The following is a 21613-nucleotide window of genomic DNA, read 5'->3' as shown; positions in this document are numbered from 1 at the left end:
GTTTATTTGTAGCATTAAGAGATTTTTAAGTGCAGGAACAAATTGCAAATGAGCAGCTGTGGGGCGATGCACGGTTTGTGTGGCTACAAGAGTTTCTATATTTAGTGATAATCTGAAGGGGATAAAAAAAAAATAGAATATTTTTAAGGAAATGCTTATTTCCTCCTGGAGGAGGGGGAGCTGGGCTGGGGGATCTCCTGGCTCGGGTTTTCAGTTTTCTGAGGGAGAAATAATGCAGTCAGTGTGTCTTTGCCCACGAGCTTCACCACCGTACGTACACCTGCTCCGTAGGCTCAGAAATAACCTTTTCATGCAAGAAGTTAAGGAAGGGGTCGGGCATACGTACGTGGGGCGGTGTTGTGATTTATGTGCTTTTCCAGGAATCCAAATAAAACCATAGCTGAGTGTATCCCTTTGTGAGGGCCACCTGTGCATCGCGCCTTCTTGTTCCGGGGGTTACCCTATGGAAATCTTCCCAGCCCAGTATAGAAGTTAACACAACAGTCGGGTGAGCAGAGGATGCTCTCACCTTCTCCCTGCTGTTAGGAGAGGAAAGCAGTGATTGTGACAGGCAGCCCACACGGATTACACTTCCTTTTTTTTCTTCTTTTTAAAGAAAAACTCCCTTTCTAAAACAAAAAAAAAAAAAAAAAAAAAAAAAAAAAAAAAGGAATAAGAACCCAACAAAGCAGCTTCTCCAGAGAGATCCAGTACCAGCGCAGGGTGCCCAGTGCAGGGATCTATATTGCCAGGGCTTACAATGCGGCAGGTCAGTGAATTACAGTAATAAAGACTTCAAAAAAAAAAAAAAATTCAGGTGCTGAGACTAACACATTTCCTTCACTACTCCAAAGGAGCCTTGGGCTCTGGGAAAAGGCAGAGCAAGCAAAAGGGACTGGGTGCACTTCACTCTGTAGGTTTTTTTACAAAATCTTTTAGGCAGAAGTGTTGGGTCTTGTGCAGGTTTTTGAGTTGTTACAATCAACTTTTGCATGTGAGCTGCAGCACAGCTTTTATGGCTCAGTCCTTGTACGTTATGAAGTTGTCTATAAAATTAGAGGAGGTAGAGAAGTAAAAAGTTACTAATCTTGGAGAAAGAGTTTTACTTTCAATTCTCTATAATTTCATTTAGTTTGAAGTTTATGGGCTAGAAGTGGGGGGGTTCTAAACTATCTTGTGTCAGTGCCTGTCTTTCCTTTAAAGAATACATCACCTTTTAAAGAATATATGATTTAGGGCTGAAAGAAGTATTTTCAATGGTAGAAGAGACAGAGTTAGGAAAACTTGTGATGGAAAACTTTCCTGCCCTGTACCCACGAGGAAAGTGATCAGACCTCATGTGCTATCTGGGTTAGCAGGGCTAGAACTATTTTATAAAAAATAACTGCAGAAGAGAATTGCAGATAAATTTTGTGCTAGAAAAACAGTAATAAACCTGCACCTGTTACTGTGCCCTTCTACCCAGCCCGTCTCTAACCTAGGCACAAAGTTGTCTGAGTTTGTGTCTGAACAGGCCACTCATATTATTATTTTTTTCTTTCTTCCCAAAACTTTAGCAGAGATGAGAAATGTGAAAAAAATTACTTAGCAGTGAAGCAGATTGCTGCTTTGAATTTTATTTATTTATTTATTTGGGGAAATAATGCCCATCTCATTGTGAAAGTTACAGACTCCAGAGAAAAGCCTGCAGCGAAGGGCAGCAGGGAACGCATGTTAATGAAGGCTAAAGACCACCACTGCTTCTAAGCAGCGTAGGCTGATGTTTAATATTAGTATTAATATTCCTTTTTTCTCTTAGACATAAACTTTTCTTTGTCACATAACTGTGCTATCGGAAACTTTACAAAGTCCAGTCAGCAATTCCTCAGGTTCATTTTTCACACCCTGTATTGAATCTCAGCTTTTATATTCCGAGCGAACCCTGAATGTAAAACGTTCTCATGTAAAAGCAGGGACAAAAGACTTACTTTCTTTTTGAGAAATAGATTGCATAAATAAATATGACAATGCTTGGATATATAATATACTAAAATAAATAGTGTGAGGATGGGTGTGGATGGGTATATAAACAATATTTGCCACACCATGTTTATACCACTCTTGCGCAAACTTTATCAAGTGAAATTTTCATTGAGATGTGCGAGATTAGGACCAAAGTGTTTATGCCAAACTGCCTGATAAAACACTAGATTTAGGACAACAGCAGTATCAGTTCTGCATGGTGTAATTACTCCGTATCGCTGGAGAATGATTTTGTACCATTGTGAGAGGTGTCCCTCAGCTTCCAGCAGCGATAACACTGCGGGACTGTGTACAAATAAAATATAAATATAATAAATAAAATATAAATATAATAAATATAGGACAACTGTACCTATTTGTGTCTTTCCTGGCTGTGAACAGGGGATTTATCCAGGTGGATGGTGGCATCAACATGGTAAGAAGGGAGGTTTAGGTTCCTCCTGGCCCACGGGGTAGCCTGGGCCATTTTAGCCCACTTGTAAACCACAGTGAGCTTATTAAACTCCATTCACTTTCATAAGGAACTTTCACTTCAAGGCATATTTCATTTCTTCAAATAAACCCTGCTTGCAAAGGGGTTTTTAACTTAAAAATGTTACCACTTATTTTGCTCCCCATAAGCTCTACAGCAAAACAAAAGGGGAAACACTGCCTCTCCCGCCTCTATCCGTTGTGTTGCTTCCTTTCTGCAGTCTGCACACTTTTGCTGGGAAGTTATTTCCTCCGCAGTGCATTTCGCAATAGGCTCGGGCCCCTGTGGAAATGCATTACAACTCTGCAGGCATTCCTGCGACGCGCTGGGCTCCGGAGCCAGCGCCCCACGTACGGCCGTGCCAGGCAGCGATGCCGCCAGGAGCTCACGGTCCAAGCAGGTCTTTTCACACAAAGATTGACCAATTTTTAGTGTACTTATTCCCACTTGCCCTTAGCACAGCTGCTTTAATTCCCCACATGAATGTGGCTTTGGCGATGCACCCATAGCCCAGACCCCAAATGGTGTGGCCATTTTCATCTGCCAGATAGGGACTGCAGTGCTTCTTCATCACCCTGCTCTCCTGCTGGGAATCGTGGTGATGGACAGAAAATATTGCATGGAAAAACATTATTATTTACATGTATTTAGTGGCGAAAGGTGAGAGTTTCCATCAAACGTACTACTCTGCTTATTTAAGCTACTCCCTGAAATTTGGAGCCTGGAAGTTGAAAGTTCTGCCCTCCTGTTTTAGGACGACAAAGCGTTCACAAAACCATGGTGTTTATTGTAGAATCATAGAATGGCTTGGTTTGGAAGGCACCTTAGATATCATCGAGTTCCAACAGTGCTGTTTTGGGGAACTCTATTTTAGGATCTGGAGCCTTTAAGGAGGAAAACCCTGTTATGCTCAGTTCTTTGTGCACTGGTGGGATAGAAAAGCGATCTCTTCCCCAGGGAGAGTCTTACAGAATACTCTCAGTTTTGGTAGCTTCAGAATATTGTTGATTTCACGGTGGATGGTGGGACAAGGTTAGGCATGGCACTAAACTACTGCTTCTCCCTGACGTTTCTACTGGGATTTGTAGATAGCTCCGTAGTAGGCAGTGGGACAACAGAGAAATGTCTGGGCATTGACTTCCACCCACCACGCTGGCACTTAGATCTCTTGGGGATGTGAGTCAGCAGTGTGTGGCTCTAAGGTCTTGATGGAAAAGGGATCAGGATCGAGGCTGGTGATTTCAGGGGGCTTCTGGCTCTCAGTGGGGCGAAGCTGCTCCCAGGGCAGCCACAGTGGCTCTCCCAAAGCCACCAACATCACTCAGGGCCCAGGAGAGCCCTGTTGTCTGTCTCAGGCCTTTAATGATCACTGCTGTATGTTAACAGGCCATACCACATATAGCCCGGCTATTGTCAGCGCTGATCCTTGTCCAACTGACGGGCTATTCAAAGCGCTTCTCAAGCCTCTCCAAAATCCCAGCTTGTTCTACCCCGATGACAGCCATCCCTCCCATTCGGAGTTCTCTTTGTACGCTTGATAACATGGTGGAAATCCCTTATTATGCTTCTTTTAATAATGCTTTCACATGGCAAGGGGACATGATGTTTTAATTTATGCAGTGCACATCATCCTCCGACAATTTGCTAAGAGGAGCCCTCGCGACCTAAGCCTGCACCGAATAACACAAGTTTATGCAAAACCAGTGGTTTCCAACCTGTGGTCTCCAGACCGCTGGGAACTGGCGGGCTCCCTCTGAGGGGTCACCAGGAGGTAACCAGGAAAGCAGAGCCGCTGCCGGGAGGTTCAAACACGCTGCCGTGTACGGAGCCGCACTGTCACCAGCGCAGATCTGGGGCTCCCAAACTGCAAGCTGAAAATCACTATCTCACGGGTTTTTACTTTCTTAGTCTTTTTTTTTTTTTTTTTTTTTTGGTTGGTCTCTGTACTCAGTACGCTGCGGCTGCAACCTCTGCGTCTTTAAATACCTGCTCAAGTCGGTTAAAAGCAGTAAATTCAGAGGGGTAACCACACCGCTCCTTATGAGTTGAGTGAGTTGAAGTCTCACTTTGTTGTCAAAAAATAGCAATTAACCTTCAGATCCACTTGCTCTCCCCCCCCCAAATTAATTTTGCAGTATTATCACGCATCTTGAGGCTTCCAGTTTTAAGCATATAATGCTTCTCCTGTTAATGAAGCGGGTATCCACGATCAAGGGGAGCTGAGAGCCACAGACAATTGTTTGTTTGCCTTTATTTCTCACGCCCTTTGAAGGTTTTTCTTTCTCCTCTGTGTTTTTTTTGGTCGGGTTTTTTTTAGGCTTTTTTTTTTTTTTTTATTAAGTGACTTTAGCAGATTGTACCCTCAGAGCTGTGAATAATGGGGTTATTCTACAAAAATGGCCAAGGCTAGTTAAGACACACAAAGCCAGGAAATCCTTTCAGGGATGAAATCAGGACTATTTTAGGGGTGCCGTGTAAGTTGGAGACTTTGCAGCTTGGCTGCTGCATCGCTGCCAGGCACGGCAGCGCTGCGGGGACGATCGGTCCTCCCCTGCAGGGGGCTTGCCCGGCCGGGGGGGCCCCGCACCTTCACTGCACCGGGGGGGGGCAAAGCCTGGGGGAGTTTGCAAATGCACGGGGGGTGCAAAGGTGGACGTGCAAAGAGGATGGGGGGTTTGCCGGCGCCAGGTAACTTTGCCCGTGCAGCAAAGGAGCTTTGCTGTGCAAGGGACGGGGGTTCCCCGCGCCGGGGAGGGCTGCCCGTGCCGGGGGGGGTCCCCGTGCGGAAGGGGAAGGGTGTTCCCCGTTCAGGAGGGGGTTTTACCCGTGCGAGGGACTGGTTATCCATGCAGGATGGGGGGTTACCCGTGCAGGATGAGAGGCTACCCGTGCAGGATGGGGGGGGTTACCCGTGCGAGGGGCGCTCGCACCGCCCCCCCGCCGCCCTCCCGCGCTGGACTCCCGCGGCTGGGAAGGGGCTCGGCGGGGGCGGGACACTGCGGGCTCGCAGCGGGACCGCCCGCCCGGCCGGGGGTGTGCGGGGGAAAGCGGGGGATGTCCGTGAGCCCCGCCGCCCCCCGGTGCGGGTCTCCTGTGCGAATCGCGGCGATTGCGGAAATACGCGGGGGCGGGGGAGGAGGTGGAGGAGAAGAGGAGGAGGGAGGTGGGCGGTGGGCGGGAGGCTGCCGAATCGCTCGTAACTTCTGCAAAGTCCCAGGCACTGGGAGCCCACCCGGCAGAGAGTGGAGAGGCGGCGGCAGCGGCCGGGCACGCCCGCCCCGACCCCTGCTCGCCCCGCGGCGCAGCTACCAAAGCCACCAGATCAGCCCGAAACCCACGGGAAGAAAAAATCCCAACACATCCCACCTAAGAGCCGGCGGCAGTTGGCTGCGGCGGGTTTTCCCTTCCGGTTCCCAACGGCTGCGAGTCGGTTTTAGCCATAAAAAATATAAAAAATTGCGAAGAGAAAAAAAAAAAAGTACCGCCAGCCGCCAGAGCCCGCAAAGTTTCTCCTGCGCTGTTATCTGTGTTATCCCTGTTATCCCTGCCCGCGGCGCCGCTTAAACTCTTGTTTTTGTATTTTTAACCCGATTCCCACGCTTTCGCAGAGGGAATTCGCTATTGTCTGCGCGGAGTCTGAGCGCGGAGGGAGCGCGGGTGCGCAGGGCTGCACCGCAGCTGCCTTTTCAATTTTTTTTTTTTTTTTTTTTTTTTTTGGTCAGGGATTTGAGAAAACCGCTGAGCTTGACAGATTCCCCCGCTTTCCCCCCTCCCCGCCCGTACGTGCGCGCCGGCTCCGTGCGCGCCGTCTGGAGCGCCCGCGGCCGCGCACAAAGAAACGCGCCCGGGCGCGGGATGTGACGGACCGCGGCGGGGACCAATGGGGGCGGGGCGTTGTGACGTCACAGAGAGCCGCCCAATCAGCAGCGGGAGTGGGTGTTGCGACGTTTGAACTCCCCCGGGGGGAGGGGCGCGCCTTTTTTTTTCTTTTTTTTTCCCCTCGGTTTTTATTCTCTTTTTTTTTTTTCTCCTCTTTTTATTTTTTTCTCTTTTTTTTCCTCCTCTTTTTTTTTTTTTTTTTTTTTTTTTTTTTTTTTTTTGCCTTTTCCGCCGAAGTTGGCGGCGCCCCGCGGGGACGGGGCCGCTGGCGGGGACGGAGCCTCGGAAACCTCCGGATTTAGCACCCAAAAAAAAGGGGGAGGGGAGAAGAAGAAAAAAAAAAAAAGCTTTTTTTAAAAAAAGCCCACGTTTAAAAATATTATTTATTTTTTTTAAGCGTGCTTAGCAAAACGCTGAGTTGGTAAAAATGAGGATAACTTGCGCGCCCACCCCTTTAGCGCTCAAATATTCTGGGGTGAGGGAAGGTGCTTTCGCTCTACTCGTATTTTTTGGGGGGGGGTGTCCGCAGCTGCGGAGGGGCTGCACTTGACCGTGGCCCCTGCCTAGAGGGCGCAACCAGCCGTCCCGCGGCCAAAAGTCTCCCGAAGGGCGCCAAAAGTTACTTAAAAGATAATGCTGGAAACCGCAAAAGGCTGGGAACGGTGCGGCACGGACGAGTGGGGGACACAACCCACTCCCCCTCCACCTCCGAAATAAGCGGCGGGAGGGGATTTTTCCTCCTTTTCCCCTGTAGATGGGATTTTTTTTCACTGCGTGTGTCGCCGTCGTCGCCCTACCCACCCCCCCAAAAAAAACCAAAAAGCCTGTGACTACGCGCAGGGACGCGGGGGTCACCTAAACTGCCTCCGGCAACAGTGGAAAACGCTATTCCCAAGCGGAAAGGGGGGGGACACACCACCCGGGACACCCTCCGAGTCCCCAGGAGCGGGCTGGAGAGCATCCAAACCCCAAACCCAAACGTTGCCGGTGCCAAGACAATGCGCTCCAGAAGTGTCAGGAGGCGCGGGGGTATTTTTAATTTTAAGCGCTTCACTTTTAGATTTCATAAGTAAGAAAGAGGGGGGAGTGCGATGTGCCGATGAATTTATGTGTTGCTATTTTTTAGAAGAAAATTTTTATTTTTTTTTAAAGTGGAATAAGCACCCTTGATTCTAAAGCGCTTGATTTAAAATGACAAGTGCCAAAGGGGATGGGGAAAGTTGTGGAAGGCAACGCCGCTTCCCCCAGCCCCCCCCGCCCCATCCCTCCATGGTCAAGGGCCGAGCGGAGCCGCAGCCCCCGGGAAGAGCAAAATAAAAAAATAAATAAATAACAATTATAATAGAAAAATACACAACCCCCCCTCCCCCCCGTGAAAAGAGGAAAACTTTGAGCCGAGCCCTGCTCGCCTCTCGGCTCCGCGGCTGGCCGCGCTGCGGGGCGGCGGGGCGGAGGGAGGCGGCGGCGCCGCAGCCCCCTCCCCGCCCCTCCCCGCCCCCGCGGGCGGGCGGCGCGGGGCGCGGGGCGGGCGGTGCGCGGCGCAGAGCGGAGGGGCGCGGAGCGGAGCGGAGGGGCGCGGAGCGGGGGCGGCGGAGGGGCGCGCAGCGAGCGCTATGCCTTTAACGGCGCGCGGGGCAGGCATGCCGAGCGCGTAGTGCGGGAAAGTCGAGGCGGGGTTAAAGTTCAGCTCATGGAGCGGCTCCGCGCTGGCTGCAGTTTGGCAGAGTTGGAAATGTGAAAGCAAGAAGCAGGCTCGGGGCTCCCCCTCCTCTCCTCTCTCTCTCTCTTTTTTCCCCTCCTCTCTCTCCCTCTCCCTCTGTCTCTCTCCCCCTCTCTCTCTCCCTCTCTCCCCGCACACGCACACCTCCAAACCGCAGCCCCCCGCAGCAGTCATGTATTCTCCGCTCTGTCTCACCCAGGTAAGCGGCCGCCGGGGCGCGGTGGGGCCGGCGCTGCGGGGGTGCGCGGCCGTGCGCGCCGGGGAAGGGGCACCACCGCCGCTCGCCGAAACTAACTTTGTTGCCTTTCGCTCGCATGCCCCCCCCCTCCACCCCCTTCCCGCACGGCCATTTGTGTCGGCACATGGCTAATGGCGCCTACTTATTAATGCTTTAATTAACGGGGGGGGCCGCGCGGGCGCGGTGCTGCGGGACGACCCGCACGGCCCCGCCGTGCTTGGTCATCCGCGATCGATGCCGCCGATGCCGCCGCCCGCGCCGGAGCGCCTCGCACCGCCCCGCACCGCGGCCCCGGGGCAGCGCTGGAGCCGCTGCGCCGCTCCCCGCCCCGGGCACGGCGCGGCCCGCAACCCCCGGCACCGCGCTCGGGGCTCCGCGGGAGCGGCCCCGCCGGCTCCGCACCCCCCCAGCGCCCCGGGCACGGAGAGAGGGACGGTCCCCCGCACCTGGGCTCGCTCCCGCGGTGCGGCGCGGTGCAGCCACCCCCGCGCAGAGCGCCCTCCGCACCCGCGGAGGCCGCCCCGGCCGGGGGACGGTGCGTGTGTCCCCCCTCACAGAAACCCGCAAACTTGTCCCGCGTGTGTCGCGTGTCCCCCCCGCCACCCTCCCGCCCGCGGATCGGGCCCCGCGGCGCTCGGCGCAACTTTTGCGCCCTCCGCTCGCGGCGGGACGGGGCTGCGCGGGGAGCGGAGGCGGGGGTGTCGCTCCGCGGTGCCCCCCGGTTGCGCGGCCGCGGAACCCCCGGCCCCCCTTTTCCCCGCGCGCTGCTGCAGGACGCTGAATTACACCCCTTCAATTAGCAGGATATAATGGTTTAACGAGGAAATGCTTTGTGGCGGACTCAAACCCCAGATTATTTCCTCCTGCAGGAGATTTTGACTACATTATTCTTATTAATTTAATTGGAATATTTTTTTTCTCCCGGTGAGAAAGCCTCTCCGGGCTCTTTCCGTCGAGAAAAAGGCAAGGAATTGCAGGGAGAGGGGCGGCAGCTTCCCAGGCAGCCCGAAGAGCTCTGAAAGTTTCGTCCCCTTCTCCAGTCGCGGTTCCCTCTCCTTCTCCAGCCTCCCCCAAATTTTGGGGTGCTGGCGAGAAAACACCAGGCCGGCGGGGGCACGAAACTCCAAACCGTACACTTGCTCCAAAAGGCAGGAGCAAAATGTGAGCAGCGGGAGTTTGCAGAGGATGGGATGCAGCAACTCCGGGCTGTGCCTGGGCAAAGTTTGTGCCTTTAATTCAACTCTGAGAAATACCTGGTTTTTGTCAGCGCAGCGGCTGCGGGAGGGACCCCCGGACACTCCGTGCAGGGCCCGCAGTGCCGACGCTCTTGGCATCTCCACGTGGGGCTCCTGGGGCTCAGTAGGCCCAGTCGCATATTAAGGAGAGAAAATAAATCCATGGGCTGGTTGCTCCCTGGCCCAGTCGTGTCCTGTCCCCGTCCGTCGTCGTCGTCGTCGTCGTCCCCCCCCCCAGCTTTTTTTTTTTTTTAATTTATCAAAAGAAAAGCAGAAAGCCAAGCATGTGCTTTGACTCCGTTAGGAAAATCTGGCATTCTTGCTGCACGTTTGGAAAAGTAATAGGAGGATTAGAGGCCTCCTGACAAACTCTTCCCTCCGAAGGATCAATTAGGTGATTCTGTCATTTTTCCATAGAAAAAAGGGGGCAAGCCCTGAGTTATTGCAAGTAATTTCCTATTTTATCGTTTCAAGAGCTTTTATTGATACAAGTTTAGGAAGGATTTTTTTTTACTTTTTCTTTTTTTTTCTTTTTTTTTTTGGTCAAGTTTTGGTTCAGATTTAAAGGGAAGCTCTTGAAAGTGGGTTAGAAAAGGAAAACAAACAAAAATCCTGGTTCTGAGCATATTTATCCAAGCCCTGGAACCAAAATGGCACAAGCATTTTGTGTCATCTGTCAGAAAAAATCCAAACATCGTTCCATTTACATATCTGCTGAGGAGCTAGGAAATAGTTGGGGAACATATGCACGTCTCCTCATAGATTTACAAGCAAATGGATTGTAAAAATATTAGCAAGGGTCGCTGTAGTTGGCTTAATTTCAAAAAGATCTGCAGAAATACATTGTTTCAAAGCCTCCTTTGCAGGATTACATTATCGAAGGCGCCTTTGGGTTGGCGTGGGGGTTCTTTTGTCGTAGGGTTTTTGTTTTGTTTTTTTTAACACCTTTTTGGAGAGCAGAGGAGAATTTTGGGATAAACAGTACAGAACTGTGCAGCCCAAATTTTAGGTGCTGCTTAGAGGCAGGCAAGCTCTTCTCGGAAGAACTGTATCCTCAAACTTCGGAGATGAGTGCAATAAAGAAAACCCCTAACTTTTTATTATTGCTTTGCCAGCTTTCTGGTGTCTTTTATTTTTAGGTAACCCATCCAGCACTGAGGGGGGAAAGCAAACAGCTTTATCAAATACTTCTGAAGTTTCCCTTCAAGCTAACTTGTGGAAAGGGAAAGATCATTGCCTTTTCTACCAGTTCCTTAAAATCCTGCTATTTTGCAGTGGGGCTGCAGACAAGTTGCACATCTGTTAGCACACTTGCACTGACACATTTCCAAAACTTTTTGGGTTTTTTGAGGGGGCTGTAGCACCACTGAAATAAAAAATTGTATTGTGCAGAAGCTGCTCCCCCCCCCCTCGGTCCCCGTGTCCTGCCCAGTTCTGTTTGATCAGTCCTGGCTGCTTTTATTTCCACTTGGACTTTGCTAATACCTCAGCGCCGAGATTGAAGCGGTGCGATTTTCCGGAGCAGCGTGTTTACCAAGACACTTTGAAAGTTGGTCTGTTTAGGAGTCGTTAACCTTTTCTCCTCATGCACCATTTTGAAAAGACACATTAGGGTGTAATAGGGACCCGCACACCTCGCGCCTGAGCAGCAGTGCTTCTCGTTTACTTCAGCCACAGACCCTGACTTTGCCCCAAAAAGCATCTTGGTTTTTTTCCCCCCTCCCTTTAAAGTGGTTTAGTGTTTTTTTTAAAAGGTTTTCTTTTTGGGTGTTGTTTTTACCTCCCCTTTCAGGTTCACATCGTAGAAATCAGCTTTAGCGCAGGTTAAAGCAACTCTCTCTTGGATGTTATCCAACGCCGAGCCAAAAAAGTCCCGAGCACATGAGATCAGGCAGGACAAAGCGCTGCTTAAAGCAGAAAAGTTAAAATATTTCAGGATGTACCAAGACGTGTTTGGAAAGTGGGAAGGCTGGAAGCGCTGCCCTGGCTCGCTGTGGGCTGTCGAGCCTCTTTGCTCTGTGTACCTTCACAGATAAACTTCCACTTGACAAAAGGCCTTTTTTCCTTGACTCTCCCTGAGTGGGGAAAGCAAAGGACAGGAGGGATCAGGAGGGAGGGTTTATTATTTTTAATAGCTTGTAGAGACCTGTAGTTTTTATATTTTTCTCCTTTTTCCCCCCCTTCCTCCTCCCCCCCGTGAGAGCTGTGTCTGGTGGGTGAGAGCAGTTCCATGTGCTGGGATTGTGCCTCCTCTCACTTTTTGAATCTGCCGACTGCAAACTCGCAGCAATCTTTTTTTTTTTTTTTTTTTTAACTTTATTGAAATTTGAAACTATCATCTTTTCCCATAGAGGAGGGGGAAAAAAAGAAGAATGTGCCAATCACTGGAGTGATTTATTTTATTTTACCTGCTTTTATTTTAATAATAATTCATAATACTTTGATTGCTGCCGCTCTGCTCTAGTGAAATATATTGTGCTGCTAGGAAAGTTTTTAACAATCTGTGTTTAAAATAAAAATAAATGCAATTGGGCTACCTATAGATTTAAGTATCTGTAATTCTGAGGCCACTCAGAATAAGTGCAAGGAAAGCTTTTGGGGAGTCAGCAGAAGGTTTTGAATTATGACAGGATTTTGCTGATAGATATTTCTACTATTGATTTCTCAGTTTTTCATAATTTCTGAAAAGAACAATGCAAATTAAAATAAAGTGTTGAAAGGAAGTAAGATGTCTGTTTTAATAACCATATTTGCATGACCCACAATGATTTGAGTAGAAAATGTACTCCATGGGATAATTAAAGAAAAAAAAGAAGTTAGTTTGCTAATCTGAAAAATCCCCGATGTTTCCTCGCACAGGGGTAGGTAGCGGGTGGCTTTTCCCGTGCTGGGGAAAATGTTTCGGAGATTACTTTATTTTTCCCTCCTGGAGGGCCCAATCCTGAGCAAAGGAGGACCTGGAAGCAGGGACGTCCCCAGTGCACAGCGCTGGATCAGGCCTCATAGGCTGGATACATTTTTATGTGCAGACTGGAGTTGGGTCATTCATTTATTCAGGGAGAAAACAAGAAGCAGGGCCCCTATATATTATAATATGTTTTGATCTCTTTGGCTGATTTATGTAATACTTAGTGAGGCAAAAAAAAAAAAAATTAAAAAAGAAAAATCAAGTGGTCTTCTCACCTTTTTTTAGCGTCAGCATAATTTTAATTGCGATTTTTTTGTGCCAGGGGAGTGGGGTGATCTTTAACTCCTCATTACACAAAGCAAGCAGTGTCTCCGGATGGCCAAACTAACTTTCCGAGTAGGGCATTTCTTTTAAAATATTTGAAAATCTGACACAATTAATAATTCTTTGCGTATTTGCACAAGTTTTGCTACAGTTTTTCTGTAACCGCATTTTTCAATTTTTTCCTGTTTTTTTGGGGAATTTTTTTAAAATTTTTTAGGAATGCTCAGAGTTTGATTTTCCCTAATTTGCCCAGATAGCAAGTTTTTTTTGGTTGTTTTTTTTATTCTACTAAATATAAACAAAAATATTTTTAAAAAAGATAAATTGCAAGGCTTGCTTTTGCTGGGGTTTAAGTGTTGGTTATGATTGCGCTCGCGGGATAAATTGACCGCGGTACTTCCCGCTCCCTTCACTGTTTAGGAACCAGAGTGAAAACCACCCTTCATTGTAATTGTATATACAGCTATAGTGGCATTTTACTATTCTGCCGGCTGCTATTTCCAAATATATCTTCAGGAAAGTTTTACTATACTTTAGACTTCCCCATACAAACATTGATTGGCATCCAAATGTTTAGGATTTGCCAAATTGGCGGGCAAACGCTGGCTACACCGCAAGCAGCGGGGTCAGGGAGAGAGCAAAGGGAGATATGCGCTCTGCAAGTGGACTTGCGAAGGAGTTTTTAGCTTTTAACTCATTCTGCCCTTTTTTTTTTTTTAAAAAAAAAAGGGTTTGGGGACTGGGGAAAGGGCGCCAGCATTGCACCATCTCCATCTGGGTGCTTGGTTGAAGTTGGACCCTGGTTTTGGGGGGCAGGAGCAGAGGTTTTGGGTTGGTGTGAAAGGGAAGCGGGAATGCGGCGCTGGTGGGTTCGGGGTCCATCAGCGAGGGGTCCCACGGCCCTTAAAATTTATCAGCACCCTCCTAATTCTTACCATCCCGCAAAAGCCCTCCTTTTGAGAGCTCTTTCTTGATGGTTTCGGTGGCATCAACCCTTCTTTGTAACTTTTTTCAGGATGAATTTCATCCCTTCATCGAAGCACTTCTGCCTCACGTCCGAGCGTTTGCGTACACGTGGTTCAACCTGCAAGCCCGAAAAAGAAAATACTTCAAAAAACATGAAAAACGCATGTCAAAAGAGGAAGAGAGAGCCGTGAAGGACGAACTGCTAAGTGAAAAACCCGAGGTAAAGCAAAAATGGGCATCCAGACTTCTGGCAAAGCTCCGGAAAGATATCAGGCCTGAATTTCGGGAGGATTTTGTTCTCACAGTCACAGGAAAAAAGCCTCCGTGTTGCGTTCTTTCCAATCCAGACCAGAAGGGCAAGATGAGAAGAATTGACTGCCTTCGCCAGGCAGATAAGGTCTGGAGGTTGGACCTTGTTATGGTGATTTTATTTAAAGGTATTCCGCTCGAAAGTACTGATGGCGAGCGCCTTGTAAAGTCCCCACAGTGCTCTAACCCCGGGCTGTGCGTACAGCCCCACCATATAGGAGTTTCTGTTAAGGAACTCGATTTATATTTGGCATACTTTGTGCACGCAGCAGGTAAGTGCCTTTCTCTACCACCTTCTCCAACTTTTCGGTTATCTCCATGCCGGGTGCCGTGCCCCTGCGGCGGCTGCATGAGCTGGGGAGGGAGCTGGGGATGCCGGTTATCGCTCTCCTGGGGTGGTGAGGAGGGTGCCAAAACTCCCCCTTTCACTTTTATTTTATTTTTTTTTAATGGGGTTTTTAAGGTGTAGCTGCATAAAAGTGGCTCTTGTTTTCCGCGGTTAACAGCATTTCAGGCATCCTTCACAGGTGTTATCCTAAATGTTGTCCTAGGAGGGCTCGCAGCCGGACACGGCTTCCTTTATCCTAGTTTTGGGAAAAAGCAGATAGATTTTAATTTAATTTAATTTTTTTTTTTTTTTTAATAAAGTTTGCATATGTTATGCACAAAGTTGTCCAGGAGGGCTAGAGATACCTGAGGCCTGTGGGTCAGGAGTACCAGGTATCCTCACCCCCCAGGGATTAGATGGGGAACGTAATCCCTGCAGGATTGGAGGGAAAAGAGAGGACAGTCCCTTGATAGCAAACCTAGTCATCAGGACACAGTGGGCATGAAACAAACATCTGGGGAACCCTAGGGGGAAAAGGAGACATTTGAACCCCTCAAAAGATCACAATTTATACACCTAAAAGCTAAGCAGGTCTCGAAAAAAAATCCTGGTTTGACAATATTGTGTTATGAGGAGGGGCTGAGATGTTTTAACGTGTGATGAAAATCTTGGGATCCCAGACTCCAACACAAAGTATGCTCTGCCTGCGGCGTGACTCGGCGTGCTCAGAGGATGTGTAGTATGTTGACTGGGTAAAATAATATGCTATTGTAGTTCTCCTGAGTGATTGTAGTGCAGAAAAATGTGTGTGTGTGAAGTGCAATGCCCCGAGTTTCTTGTATGGGATGTGTGGGTCCCTCAGCATATCCTGACTTGCGAGCTGAGGGGCTGGACAGGCTGGAAAAACAGAGGAATCATATTAGTAGAAACCACTTCTGTATAAATATTTATCAGTAAGAAAACCAAGCAAATTACAGCCCAGGGAGCCTGCGTTTCCCATGCCAACTTCTTTCAGAGGGTCTTGCAGAAAGTTTTGGCTTCCCCAAAGTTTTTCTGCGCTGAGTCCCTGCCATGGTTGTTGTGTTAGGCAATGTCGCCGCTGGGATTTTACAGATATGATCCCTGTTCGGAAATAACTTTTGAGTATCCTCATGGTATTTCCTACAGATAAGCTGCGGCATTTACTTTGCACTTCAGTGTGAGGTGGTAAATCATACTGTACATTTATGGTGAAAGGGAAGTAGGCAAATATTGAGGAAAATTATTTATTTACTCTGCGCTTTATTATGGCCACCATGAAGGAAGCGTTATGGATAAATGGCTAACTGAAGGGAGCTTGGGGCTGGGGCATTTCAGGTCAGCTCCTATTCCATCACCAACCCCAAGGGGACCATGGACTCACATCTCTTTTGTCTGCCTCAGTTTCCTCCTCCGCATATTGGAGTGGGTTGATAAATTTAAAATGCTTTGATATCCAAATAGAAGCTATAAATGTCTATTTACTGATCTACAGCACACAGGTTTTTGTTATTTGGATTTATATATAGCGTGATGCGGTAAATACTGATCCATATTGTATTTCGCAGGCCCTCTGTGGAGCGCACAAATCGTTGATAGAAACCAACGGTCTTGGCATAGCTTGCGTGTAGGGTCACAGAAATGTAGGATGGGGAGACCAAAAAGGACCAAACCCAAGGGTGGGAGTATTTCGGGGAGTTTCAAGGGATGTCTCCCTGTTATAACAGTCGGGCAATAGACATTATGAAAGTTAATATTGCGATTAGGGATATACCATCTTATCAGCACACCCGTGGAAAACAGAAGCCTTGATAGCGAACTGTTATTTATTCCTGCCGTCATCATCAACAGGCAGCGATCACACCGATTGTCCTTCGGATTCGGTGTTTGCCGCGGAAACTCGGCGCGAGCCCTTGGCGTGGTTTTTTGGGGTTAGATTTGGGGATTTGTGTGAGCAGCCGCGCGCCCGTGCAGAGCGCACCACGCCGTGGTTTTGGCCGTTGTTTGCTGATTGCACGCATTGCATTGTGCTCTCGATGCAGGAGTGTGTGCTGGCATATTCCTGCTAAACCTCAGCGGGGAGGGGGACAAGATGTTTTTTGGGAGGTGGCACAGCGTGGTCGCTGTCTATGTGGCTTCACAGAGGTGTACCGAAAGCCTTGCATAGAGCTACCTCTTTTTCTTCCCCCCTTTTTTCCTGTTTTTTTCCCCCCTCCGATGTATCCCAGCAGTCTTTGTTACACCTGAACATTGGCCAAGTTGACAGCCATTGGTTCCCGCAGACCCGCAGTAATGGCAGCTTGTGCCGGGTGCGCAACAGGAAAATTACAAAAGAAAAAAATATTAAGGGTCCTTTGTCTCCAACTCCATCAGACCACGCTCCCCAAATGTATGGACCACATATTAATAAGGAGGAAGTCGCCAGCGCAAATATTAGGTAGGCTAGTCAACTTACATATAGCGGATTTGACAAGCATCTGCTATAGTACAGAAGATTTGTAAACACTAAACAATGTTTTTACCTCCTTAAAAGTTTTGAGAAGTTGCCAGTATTGGCAGGAGGCACAGACTCCGAAACGTGCTTGAAGATACGTGCCAAAACCATTGTGACCTTTTCACCCATAGTGCTCGCTTCTCTTTTTCTTGTGGGTTTTTTTTTCCCCCCACTTTTCATCTTCTTTTCTTGGGGGGAGTATTCTGTTCCAAGATGCCCTTATTCGAGATGACTTCGGCAGCAAGATGTCCCTTTCCTTCTAAACATATAGGATAATTATTGCTTTGAATCCACGCTTTTCCTTCAGTAGGCACTATCATCTGTAAGGGAACACATGTGCACAGATTTAAATAGTGCTTCTTACAAAGCTACTGAAATCAATTATTCTCTTTAAGAACTGGCTAGAAAGAGAAAACAAAAATATGCAAATAGGCAAACTACATGTAATTTTCATTAAAAGGATAAAAAAAGAAATTAAAAAAAAAAAAGAAAAGGAAGATCGGTGCTTTGTGAATTAGAGGTTGACCAAAAAATGTATTGAAATCTAGAGTATTGCTCTCAGTTTGCAGTTTCTAATCTGCTTAACTAAAAGCAGGCGGCATTTTCCTACCCTGAACTTGGGTTTGCTTTTTAGTTTTCACTTATTCTGCTCTTGTATCAAATGACAAGTTGGAAACCATTGTGGCAAACCGTTTTCTTTGTGGGAGTCGAACAGTAAAGCTAATTTATGACCGGTCCTTTACCAGATGATCTGTATCAGAATCTACAATATACTAGGCACGTGGCAAGGTCACAATTTAAGTTGTTAAGGTCACAACCTTAGCCACCAGGCATTTGACCTTTTAGATAAAGTTAACCTTTGTTCATTAGTAGGCACTCAACCGAGAACTTTCTGGAGTTTTTTACTGCTTTGGAGTTCCTCCTGCTAATGTGGTCAGATTGGAGAATAGAATCGCAACAGAAGTAGTTAAATTTTCTGAGAGGTCACAGTTTTTAGAGACTTCTCCAGTGGCCGAAGCGGGATGGTGGGCCAGGAGGCGATGCTGCAGTGCCCGGTTTATTTTTTTGGCCAGCCATTGTTACGCGCTTCAGGCGAGAATTAAACTCGCGAGGCATTTGTGGCAGAGAAAATCTTTTAATCTTTCAGAAGGACATTTAAAAATCCCAAATTTCAGAAAAAATCCGGGACTAGGTTTTATTTACGTAAGCTCATTTTTCTGTTCACGTTTAGACTCGAAGGCAGCGAAGGTGCCAGAACTCAGTCTTATTTTGTGACTGAAAATTTACTTAACTTCTAGATGTGCTCTGTGGCTAATTGCTGGGCAGTGGTATATAGCACATGACCTTGAACTTTAAGCTCGACCCATTTTATGTTCCCGTCAACAAATTGAAATATTCTTCTTGGACGACCATAAAGAGGCATCGATGGGAATAACCCAAAGATGGGTTAATGCAGAAGCCCTCCCGTACCCGTGGAGGTTTCGGGGGGTCCGAGAGGTACCCGAGGCTTTGCGCTGTAATCTTTTAGTACAATTGGTATTGATTGTTGCTGCATTAATCCTGTTAATAGCCACAGCCGGGCCGGGTGTCGCAGGGGTGGCAGAGGTGTCCTGACAATACCGTACGTCACTGAAAGAGCTGTCGCAGCGCCTTGAACTCCTGATCGCTGCTCTGCTAAAGTGGAGTGTTCGACGGTGGAAACTATTGCTGGCTCATACAGAAACACACACCATATTGTTTACTTAATTATGCCACAGCGAAGGCTCATTTTTAATTATTTAGCTGACTTTCTCGCTCTGCTCTGATACCACATTTATTATTTAATTTGAAATCAAAAGGGCTTGCGCTCCTGTTAGTTTTTGATGCGTTTTACTTTTGTTTTGGCTACGTTATTGTCATTCCATCGTACGGTAATCCAGATAGCCGTGATATGCAGATTGGCCAGATGGTCATGTTAACAGATTGAGAACCTACTTCCCACTGCTAAAGAGCAGGTGTAAGATCAGTGGGCTTTTTAGTTTTTTTCCTTCTTCTTCTTTCCTCCCAAGTTTCAACCAAAATGCTCTTTAGACAGATCATAATGGTAGCTAAAAAGGGGCACATTTCAAATGGTGTTTGTTCTGTGGAGATAATGCGTAATGTATATGTCATTTTTACGCCTATCTGAAGACTTTTAAAGCATCCATGGCATTCTCTCCACCTATAATGCTTTGAGAAACCTAATTCCAGCTCATGGCTGTTGTAGTCTATATCCAAAACAGTCCTTAAAGTATTTTTCTGCAGACAGATTGCATTTTCTCTTACCAAAAAACCACTTCAGGCAGCTTCGCAGCAGGTATCTCACACGTGTTCCCTGCGCAGTGCTCCCTCTGCATGCCCAGGAGCACCTGAGCAGATCAACGGTCAGCTGAGATTTTAGTGTTTGTGGGCTGATAGAGTTGTTTTTCTGCTCCATTATTTTTTGCCAAAGTGAGACATCTGTAGCTTTAAAGAAAAAAAGTGACACTAAGACATCTCACAGTATTTCTGCCCTCAAGGAATAAAGGGAGAAGGCAGATTTTGTGTTGTTTTAGCATTACAAAAAGTACCCATAAAAAGTCAGTGGTGGGAGCCTGGGTCTCTTTCTCAGTCAGGAGAGGTGAGGAGAGGACAGCCGCAGCTCCTCAACACCCCAAATTCCACGCACCCACCTATCGTGGGCATGCATGAGACACGGCGACCTACACACCCTGCGTGGCGCAGAGAGATATCCCCACCTTTGGATGATCTCCTCTTTGGGGAGCAGGACTGGCTGCTCACTGCAGCCACGAGCAGGGTGGGAGCTGACAGAAGCAGGATTTAGGTGGGACAACTGCTCTCCCTGTGCGGGTGTAACTGAGCCGGTGAGTATCCGTGATAATTCAGATACTAACTGGTGCGGCACTCGGGACGGCCTGCTCTATCACGAACCCCTGGCAGGAGTTCAGTCATGTGGTTTAGCTTTTCCCTTTCTCCAACAACAACAACAGCAGCAACAAATAAACACGGGATAAAGGCGTATTTCATATGCCCAGGATGTTTTCCAGGTGATGGATTTGCACAGTATAAGGGTGTGTTATTTCCATGCCTCCTTGCTTCGAGGTGAAGAAGCAGGAGAAGCCTGTGAGTCGTAAGAAAGTTGCCCAATGCTTCTGGCTTTTCTACAAGCAACTGCACTTTTATATTTCCCTTCTTTTCCACCCAATGATGAATAGCATTAATTTAGATCTATTTAAGGCGAGTGTGGGAGAAACCACAATCTTTGTTGTGGTCACTGCTGTACACAGCGGGGCTGAATGTTTCTCTTGGTTAAGGCCTCAAAGCTGAATCTGGAGAACCCAAAACATCATGTCAGCTTTTCAAACCCTTCAAAGAGACAGTGGAATCCTAATTGTTCATAAAACCCGCTATTTATTATTACAATTATGTATTTTCTCCCCATTCGCATGTAAAGGAAAGGGCATCCCTTGCTTTCTGTGCCCTGAGCTTCTTCACAGCTCCTCCTCCTCCTCCCCCTGATGCTTCTGGTTCAGGCACTGGTGAGGTTTTTACAACAAGCAAACAAATTCCAACCCGCTGCTCCAAAACGTCTCAACCCCTCCCCAAAAGCCTGCACTTTTCTGCACATGTGGGACCCTCCAGGCCTCGGGGACTGTCCCTGGCAAAATGAATTTGGGGCATCCTCACTGGGAGCCATGGATCTGGCTCTGCCCCTGCTCCTCTCCTCACAGACAAGGGCTGGAGCTGGTGATTAAATTACAGGCTGTAAATTCAGGGGAAATTATTTTAGCCTCCTAACAGCAGCCGACCCGGACATTTCCTTATGCCAGTGAGGGCTTGTGGTAGATAAGCCTTGTTGCTGGACTAAAATTCATTTTAATCACTTTGGTTTTCCCATTCATGTGGTGCAGCTACATCTCTGGTTGTTGTTAATTCTCTCCTGCATTATGGGAGCCACCAAAAACTGTGTCTGAAATCAACACCTGGGTCATGGTGCCTCAGATGTGTGGGGCAGTTTTATCCCAGCAAGTTCATCTGGAGCTTGCAGCATTTTATCCCAAATTGCAAGGGCAGCGCCTGGACGAACCCGTCATCACAGTGTGATTAATTTCAAAGAGAAAACAGAGTATTTATATATATTAAGTGTTTCTAGCTACCATTGCCCCATGTTCCTACCCCAGGGGTGGATGTAAGACGCCTGAGCTCAGCCCTATGTGTGGCACCGTCGTGGCTTGGGATGTAGGAGCAGGATGTGGCACGTAGAGCGGGTGGATTTGGGCTGGATTCGTAGCCGCTGCCTGTAAAACACACGAGGGCCTCCATTTTGTGTGCCAGGCTCTCACGTGCGAGTCAAAATGGAGAGCGGCGCGGTTGAGTTCGGCCTAGAGAGAAGCCTCTGGGCTCGTGTGGCCTGCGATCCCAGCGCCACCACGGTGCACCCAGACCCACGACGAGAGCCAGGTGGGGTGTCCTGGGCTTGTACATCCATTGGCTCCTCCTGAAGGGTGTTGATCTGTTCTCCATTAATATCCACCCTCCCAGTCCGAGCGCTGTCCCGGTGTCACGGCGCGAAGGCCCCGGGGAGTCGTTCCTCCTTCCCGCGGGTATCGGCACACATCAGTGCCATTAGATCAGTGAGATAAAATCAAGACGGGTTTAACGACAAGCTCTTCTGAAAGTTT

At 48.1% G+C, this 21613-nt stretch overlaps 1 protein-coding gene across 12 annotated transcripts in view; it reads left to right on the top strand.

Annotated features, from left to right (window-relative positions):
* Positions 1-7943: 7943 nt before the first annotated feature.
* Positions 7944-21613, top strand: part of NFIA (nuclear factor I A) — a 249339-nt gene continuing 235669 nt past the window's right edge. For 3 of the 12 annotated variants that reach the window (XM_059853673.1, XM_059853666.1, XM_059853663.1), the window contains exons 1-2: positions 7946-8292; positions 13814-14345. In XM_059853673.1, coding sequence (XP_059709656.1) covers positions 8266-8292; positions 13814-14345 — 559 coding nt within the window. In that variant the 5' untranslated portion in view covers positions 7946-8265. Of the gene's footprint in view, positions 8293-13813; positions 14346-21613 lie in introns of all 12 variants that reach the window. The other 9 variants (XM_059853672.1, XM_059853670.1, XM_059853668.1 and 6 more) reach the window with 5 other exon arrangements.

This window comes from Haemorhous mexicanus, chromosome 9 (genome assembly GCF_027477595.1).
Source record: "Haemorhous mexicanus isolate bHaeMex1 chromosome 9, bHaeMex1.pri, whole genome shotgun sequence".
NCBI classification, from domain to species: Eukaryota; Metazoa; Chordata; class Aves; order Passeriformes; family Fringillidae; genus Haemorhous; species Haemorhous mexicanus.
Note: the sequence above shows the minus strand (reverse complement) of the source record. Positions and strands in the feature narration are given on the sequence as shown.